The sequence below is a fragment of the Salmo salar genome, chromosome 23 (assembly GCF_965601325.2).
Source record: "Salmo salar chromosome 23, fSalSal1, whole genome shotgun sequence".
Lineage (NCBI taxonomy): Eukaryota > Metazoa > Chordata > Actinopteri > Salmoniformes > Salmonidae > Salmo > Salmo salar.
The window spans coordinates 2,400,279-2,408,463 of record NC_138313.1 but is presented as its reverse complement, the minus strand read 5'-3'; the positions used below and the strand labels follow the sequence as shown (position 1 = coordinate 2,408,463).

At 43.3% G+C, this 8,185-nt stretch overlaps 1 protein-coding gene across 4 annotated transcripts; it reads left to right on the top strand.

Annotated features, from left to right (window-relative positions):
• The first annotated feature begins 288 nt into the window (after window positions 1–288).
• LOC106583922 (protein arginine N-methyltransferase 1) lies at window positions 289–7,630 on the top strand. 4 transcript variants are annotated; one of them, XM_014168593.3, is made up of 10 exons: window positions 289–417; window positions 1,537–1,623; window positions 2,946–3,101; window positions 3,492–3,555; window positions 3,676–3,818; window positions 4,380–4,467; window positions 5,112–5,227; window positions 5,412–5,562; window positions 5,771–5,892; window positions 6,123–7,630. In XM_014168593.3, exons 1-10 carry the CDS (start codon window positions 391–393, stop codon window positions 6,204–6,206), a joined length of 1,038 nt encoding a protein of 345 aa, XP_014024068.1. In that variant the 5' UTR covers window positions 289–390; the 3' UTR covers window positions 6,207–7,630. The 4 variants fall into 4 exon arrangements, with proteins under 4 accessions (XP_014024068.1, XP_014024066.1, XP_014024067.1 ...); XM_014168591.3 differs by having other exon boundaries at window positions 4,380–4,491; window positions 6,123–6,533; XM_014168592.3 differs by having other exon boundaries at window positions 309–417; window positions 1,528–1,623; window positions 6,123–6,533.
• Window positions 7,631–8,185: the final 555 nt, after the last annotated feature.

The following is an 8,185-nucleotide window of genomic DNA, read 5'->3' as shown; positions in this document are numbered from 1 at the left end:
CCTCAACTAACAGACTCTGTACCAGCACCCCCCTGTATATATTGTTATTTTTTTTACTGCTCCTCTTTAATTACTTGTTACTTTTATCTCTTATTCTTATCTGTATTTTTTGAAACTGCACTGTAGGTTAGGGGCTCTTAAGTAAGCATTTCACTGTAAGGTCTACCTACACCTGTTGTATTCGCCGTATGTGACTATTTTGATTTGATTTGATTCGAGGTGAAATTGTGAACCAATGAGAAATCTTTATGCAAAACTGGGGCTGTCGTTTGGGAGGTGCCTGCAACACGGATCCAATTACGAACTGTATTTTGCGTCAAAGGGTGGGGGCTCAAAGCTTCGCGTTTTAATACCACTATGAGTCTGCGTCCATGACCACACGGAATTGAAATGGCGGAGACAACGGATAGAATGGAGGTAAGCGCAGTGGTGTGGTCGAATACATTTTCAGCCACATATAATTAGTTTATGTAGCTTAAAATGTAAGTATTTTCACTAAGCTAAAGTAACTATATGTCCAATGGCATTGTAGGCCGCGGAGCCTGCTAGTTGGCTAGTTCAGAGAACACACGCACTTCACTATCAAAGCATCCATTTTAGCCAGGCACCATATAACGAATACGGCAAGGCTCATTCATTTGTCGCCACGTTTGCTAGCACAGCAAACGTTTACTGTGTATACGCGGTTGTCATGTAATTGTAGTTACTGAATTATGAATGCAATTGGGAAACTGATTAGTAATGAAATAAGTATATGTTGTGATATAATCATTATCAAGCCATCGCTTGCTCGTGCTTGGGGGAGAGCCCGCATGGGTGCCAGGTTAGTAATGCTAACTAGCATTTCACAAGGCACATCTGGCACTTTGCCGGCATTTGAGTTATGTAGCTCAAGTTCCGTTTTAATCCATCACGTACGTGTTGATAACTAAATACATTTAATAATTGTTAGCCATTGGTGTTAGCTCTAAGTTGTGCTACTTATGTTACCTAACCGGCAACCCGGGAGGATTTAGACGCCACTATTTTAGCTAGGTAACTTTGTGGCCAGCCAATTCCTTGAATAAGGCATGGCCCATTTAATTAGGGGAGTTCGCAAGTAACGTTATGTTCAGCGCGCGCCATTCGGTTAATTAATGGTTTTCTACGTTAATTTGCTGTCTGAACTTTACATCTGTCAGTGAAGGCCTAAATCACCATGTGCTTTCTCTCTCCCTTTGTGCTCTGAGAAAAGGAAAGCTTCATGTACTACACTGAACTTGGGCTTAACTACAACTACGTGAAAACACCACACACACCCGTACTCCCAAATGTAACTAGATAGTTGGAAGTATTGTCCTATGAACATAAAATGTTATAAGTTTTGAGCAACTTAAAGAAATGAACACACAATTCACATCTATTCAAGAGTTGTTATTTTATCAGCATGTTCTGCCTGGCTGTAACTGTTTTGGTTGGAGAACCTTCATATGTGTGTTCATTGTTGCCAGTCTTGTGCTGGTTGTGACTGTTATCTCTTTTGGTGAGATTTCTCAGGGGGAGATCTCAGCCAAGCCTGCTGCAGAAGACATGACTTCTAAAGACTATTACTTTGACTCATACGCCCACTTCGGTATCCATGAGGTAGGTATAAAAATGGTAGTTGTCATACATTTACAGTTGAAGTCGGAAACTTACATACACTAAGGTTGGAGTCATTAACACATTTTTCAACCACTCCACAAATTTCTTGTTAACAAGTCGGTTAACAAGCTTCTGATAGGCTAATTGACAACATTTGAGTCAATTGGAGGTGTACCTGTGGATGTATTTCAAGGTCTACCTTCAAACTCAGTGCCTCTTTCCTTGACATGAGAAAATCAAAAGAAATCAGCCAAGACCTCAGAAAAAAAATTGTAGAGGTCTACAAGTCTGGTTCATCCTTGGGGCAATTTCCTTAGTGCCTGAAGGTACCACGTTCATCTGTACAAACAATAGTACGCAAGTAGAAACACCATGGGACCACGCAGCTGTCATATCGCTCAGGAAGGAGATGTGTTCTGTCTCCTAGAGATGAATGTACTTTGGTGCGAAAAGTGCTAATCAATCCCAGAACAACAGCAAAGGACCTTGTGAAGATGCTGGAGGAAATGGGTACAAAAGTATCTTTATCCACAGTAAAACAAGCCTATATCAACATAACCTGAAAGGTCGCTCAGCAAGGAAGAAGCCACTGCTCCAAAACTGCCATTAAAAAAGCCCGACTATGGTTTGCAACTGCACATGGGACAAAGATCGTACTTTTTTGAGATATGTCCTCTGGTCTGATGAAACAAAAAAACGGAAAAAGCGTGTGCGAGCAAGTAGGCCTAGAAACCTGACTCGTTTACATCAGCTCTGTCAGGAGGAATGGGCCAAAATTCACCCAACTTATTGTGGATGGCTACCCGGCACGTTTGACCCAAGTTAAACAATTTAAAGGCAATGCTACCAAATACTAATTGAGTGCATGTAAACTTCTGGCCCACTGGGAATTTGATGAAAGAAATAAAGGCTGAAATAAATAATTCTCTCTACTATTATTCTGACATTTCACATTCTTAAAATAAAGTGGTGATCCTAACTGACCTAAGACAGGGGATTTTTACTAGGATTAAATGTCAGGAATTGTTGAACTGAGTTTAAATGTATTTGGCTAAGGTGTATGTCAACTTCCGACTTCAACTGTAAATGTTTATTTGGTGAGAATTGGTACCACAACCAAAATGGTTGAAATGTGGAGGCTCCTGTCACACTGCTTTATACTGAATTGTGGTCAGCACATCTGTGCCAAAATACAATGGGGCTAATGGAGGCTTCGATGGGTGGTACATTGTCAAATGTTCGGTCACGTATACATCCCAGTTGGAGTGACTCACCTCGGTAAGTGTTGCCTTAACTAATGTTCCTCATGTCCTGCTCTGTAGGAGATGCTGAAAGATGAGGTGCGCACCCTGACCTACCGGAACTCAATGTTCCACAACAAGCACCTGTTCAAGGACAAGGTGGTGTTGGACGTGGGCAGTGGGACTGGCATCCTCTGCATGTTTGCAGCCAAAGCTGGTGCCAAAAAGGTCATAGGCGTAAGTACCCCCCCCCCCCCCCCCCCCCCCCCACCTTGTTTCCATACGGAGAAGCGACTCATACATACACACCTCATTTACTGCCATGCACTGTCTGTAGTACTTTTAGAACTTGTGATACAGCTTCACCATTCTCTATGCTATGTGTGACATGTCCCCATTGTCATACCATATTGTGTAAGGCACACCTGTTCTTAATCTGTCACAGATGTGACCGCTTCGCATCAAGACCTGTTTTATTTGCTTAATCATAATGAACATAAAGCCCATGGATTCACAGTAGACTTCAATTCCCTTGATGGGTGCACTAAAGGATACCATGGTTTTGGTTAGTTGTCATTTCGTGAGACACCTGAAGGCCTGCTGTCTAACCCTCGCTTCTGTTTTCAGATTGAGTGCAGCAGTATTTCTGACTATGCTGTGAAGATCGTCAAGGCCAACAAAATGGACCACAGTAAGTCAGTACTTTTCCCCTGCCACTTCAGTTTTCAGTCATCCCTATCCTTCACAATGCTTCAACCTGGCTTGAAGTAATGTTGTGGCTATTTAGTTGTAACTCATCATTCTCCTTCAGTTGTGACCATCATCAAGGGGAAGGTGGAGGAGGTGGACCTTCCTGTAGAGGGAGTGGACATCATCATCTCAGAGTGGATGGGCTACTGCCTCTTCTACGAGTCCATGCTCAACACTGTCATCTATGCCAGGGACAAGTGGCTGGTATGTTCCTGTCTGTATATTTAATTCGTACATTATGGAGTAAACTTAAATGCTTGTTTGAATGTCTTAATTGCCATCTTTCCCTATACTGACAGTTTCTGGGACAATTGGCATGTGTTAAACTGTTTGGCCATATACCAAGGCTTTTAGGAGATTCAGTTCCTGACTTGCTGTGGAATTGCCCATAAAGTAAAACTCATTTCAGTGGATCTCGCCAGCGCCATGCTGGGGTGACTTATTGGAACATTTCAGCTATAGCAGTGGTTTAAACGGAACTGTTGTTCGTACCATGGATAAATGTGTGTGTGCTATAACAATATTCAGTCTGATCAAATTATGCATTTGTGAAGTGTTTTAGATTAGTGTTAGACGTTGGCTTCCCTGTTTTGGAGGGTCAACGACCCTTGCAGACTGATGCATGCACACAACCAGCAGTCATTGTGCCTTGATTCCACACAGCTGCAACTAAACGTCAGGCCTGTGAATAGCCTGCTAATCTCTCATTCCTAAGTGTATTAACCTGCCATGCTCTTTTTCCCTCTCTCCCTTTCTGTCACCCAGAAACCAGAGGGCCTGATTTTCCCAGACAGGGCTACCCTGTATGTCACAGCCATTGAGGACAGGCAGTACAAGGACTATAAAATCCACTGTGAGAATTCCTCTAAATTCTGGGGTAATGTAGTTGGTGTGATTTGGCCAGCGTTGTACCCATGTTTTTGGTTGGAGAGGAGCTAGTCAGGGGACTTTGAGTGTCAGATTGGATTCTGTGATCAAGGACCGTCATGGCCCTTATTGAACAGATTTAGCTAACTCTCACGGTTGAGTCTTTCAAAGGAGCCAAAAGCTACTTTTACTGACTCATCAGCAATTTGGGAAATAACATTTAGTTGTACTGTGCTTGTATTAAGATCACTTTATTTGTCAATTGCACGCAAGGTCCAACCAAAATTTAACTCACTTTTAACCTAACCCCTCTGAAAGATACATGCACATGTTGTGGTGAGGTGCGGCGGGATGCCGCACTGGGTGCCCGGGGAGTTAAGTGCCTTGCGCAATGGTGTCTGATTTGATACCAGCAACCCTAACTGCTAGACTACCTGCCACCCCTGTAATAGTTAGCCATATCAACGTTGATCTAGCTAACTAGTCTGGACTTTGAAGTGTGCATTTCTAGACCTAGGAAAGTTTTCCTTCAAAGAACAATGCCTGGATGACAATTTAATATAAAGTTACTTTCTAAACTAGCTGTATGCCCAGTTGTGGTGGTAACTCCCTATTTCTTCTCTGTAACAGGGTGGGAGAACGTGTACGGCTTCGATATGTCCTGCATCAAGGAGGTGGCCATCAAGGAGCCCTTAGTGGACGTGGTGGACCCCAAACAGCTGGTCAGCAGTGCCTGCCTCATCAAGGTGAGTCGATCACACTCAGCAGCCTCCCCAATCCAGTTCTGTGACCCCCCCCCCCCCCCCACACACACTTGGAATCTGGTTACTTGACTGATGCTACTGTGACTTTTTGTATTGGCACCATATCTCCAGTTCAGAGGGTTTTGCCTTGTCATCTGAGTCTCCCCCCTCTCTACATTGTCCCCAGGAGGTGGACATATACACGGTGAAGATCGACGACCTGTCCTTCACCTCGCCCTTCTGCCTGCAGGTGAAGAGGAATGATTACATTCACGCCCTCGTCACCTACTTCAACATCGAGTTCACGCGCTGTCACAAGAGGACGGGCTTCTCCACCAGTGAGTCTTTAGGGCCCCCCCCCCATAAACTGTCTGCACTACAATAATAGATTAGTTCACTGAATCCTCCTAAATTAAGTCTATGGTAAATGACAGCACACAAGTAGTCTTTGATAACTGAGAGAATACATTTGACTCTTTAATGGCTATTTTTTTTCTTCTGTTACGTGAAGTCATATTAAACCTGTCACGTTTCTCCTCTCCCCAGGTCCAGAGTCCCCCTACACCCACTGGAAGCAGACTGTATTCTACCTTGATGACTATCTGACTGTTAAGACTGGAGAGGAGATTTTTGGCAACATCAACATGAAGCCCAATGTCAAAAACAACGTAAGAGGAAAAACCTCCCGGTCTTAGTTTGTTGGGATACCTTTTTAGTCTCCAAGCCCACCATTTTTTACCTTCTGTTGGTTTGACTGTCTTGTAAGGCTGGGTGTTTACCCTTTTCCTGGGCATAATTTCCCAAAAGTATAAATTATTAATCTTCTGTGGTTTACAGCTGGGAGTTTATCCGATGTCCACTCATTTAACCTGTTTCTGTATGTCTGTTTCGCTTGCAGAGAGACCTCGACTTCACAGTTGACATAGACTTCAAGGGTCAGCTCTGTGAGGTGTCCAAGACCTCAGAGTACAGAATGCGTTAGGTGCCCCCTTCTCCCACACCTCTTGTGTTTTGTGAAAGGGGGAGTGCTGAAGGGAGAGCAGGGGTCAGTGTGTTTGTATGATCGCTTAATTCTCATCTTCCAGAACTAGTACTCTTAAGCAATGTTTGAAATATTCTGTTTTGCTTTCTTGTAACGTTTAATCAGATGTTGTGAGGTTTAAAACAACCAGTGGAAAGACATGGCGACTCATTGTGCAATAGTCACTGATTGTTTTTTGTTTTTTACATGTGCTTATGTCGTTACGTTCAGCTCGTGATCTTAGCCTGTGCTTAAACTCAAAGCGTGCACACACGCGCTGACCCCTCACCTGCCTGTACATAGTGTTATTGTTCAGTCATTTTGGCCTCTTTTTTTACAGTCCTGGATCTTGTTGACTTGGCAGACCCCCCCCCCCCCCCCCATTTTCATAAGAAGTGCCTCCTGTGACTGGTCTCTGTCCCCCACCAGCCAATTAGATTGTGTATTAGGGAGGATGCAAGTCAGCCATTGGTGTATTTAAAAATTCAGAATGAGAGTAATTGGAGGAAATCCAATTACAATTGTAGCTGTGATATTACCATCATGACATGGAGCCTGCCTCAAGATGAGCTGAGTGGCCCCATGGATCATCATGTCTGATTGGGTAGCTCTGTGCTGATGACCTTGCACAAGACTGACTAAGCGGTTTGTTCTCATCCAGCGGGTGGGGGTGATGTAGTCTAACCATGAATCAGTTATAATTTCCCCCTCATTCAGATTGGTCTTTGCTGAACCTGTTCTAGCAATCGGAATTCATAAGAGCCCCCTACTAAGAAAAGCAAACAAGTGTGTTTTGATTAGAGGGGAGTTTAGCCCTGTGTACCTTAGTGTGAGACCTGGATAGTTTATTGGAACCACAGTAAAGCGTCCACTCTTCCCAGTGCAGCAGTAAACGAGATCCCTCTACTCTGTTGTCGTCATCGCCTGGATTCCGTAGCTTTGGTTTAGCCGATCCCAGGGACGCTTGTTTGCCGGATTCTGTCTGGTTTGCCCTCTAGCGTAAAGTGCAGCACGTAAATCTGAAACGTGTGCCAGAAGGGGCAGATGTCGACCTCTGAGATTAGTTATCACCAGTTGGCTATGCAGGGTAGAGATGGGTCAGACCGGACTGTTTCATGTCTTTGCCTTGCTGCTTCATGCGGCTTGAGTGCGGACCATCACACTTTTATTTTTATTTTTTTATTTATCTTTCTAAAAAATAAAGTAAAACGGGAAAATAGTTTTTTTTTTTTTTCACCTGTTCCGAATATTTAATGGCGCATGTCTTCATGGCAATTGGAATAGAGTTGGCTCTTAAGAAACCATTTATAAATAGAGGACACATGGCCAGTGTTGCTTAAACCTGTCAGGATTTGTGTACTCCCTTTATTAAACTACTTGGCTTATCTGAGTCCATTTGTCATCAAAACAGTGGGGACTGTTTGAAAATCAGGTTAGGTTTGTGTTAATGACATGCAACAGTCTTTGTCGAGACATCCACTTCTTAAATCTGCTAAAAACGCAACAATTTCAAAGATTTTACTGAATTACAGCTCATAGAAGGCAATCAGTCAATTGAAATAAATGTGTTGGGCCTTAATCTATGGATTTCACATGACTGGGCAGGGGTGCAGCAATGGTTGGGCCTGGGAGTGCACAAACCAATCAGAATGAGCCCCCCCCTCCACAAGGGCTTTATTACAAATACTACTCAGCACCCCCAGTCGTGAGAACTGCTTTCTCATTAAATAACAAACGTGAAATGAGTTTTGACTTTTGAAAAATATACAGACATTACATTTGTTCAGTAAATTCATGTTTGTTCTTATTTACACGTAGCTCTAAGTACAGGCATGTGCAAGTGAACGAGCTGTGACGAGGTAGGCCTATTCATTTAGCACTTTCGAGGCGGACAGATGTTAAGAAATTCAGCAAGATGTTGAGGCCTTAACTTTAGTCTT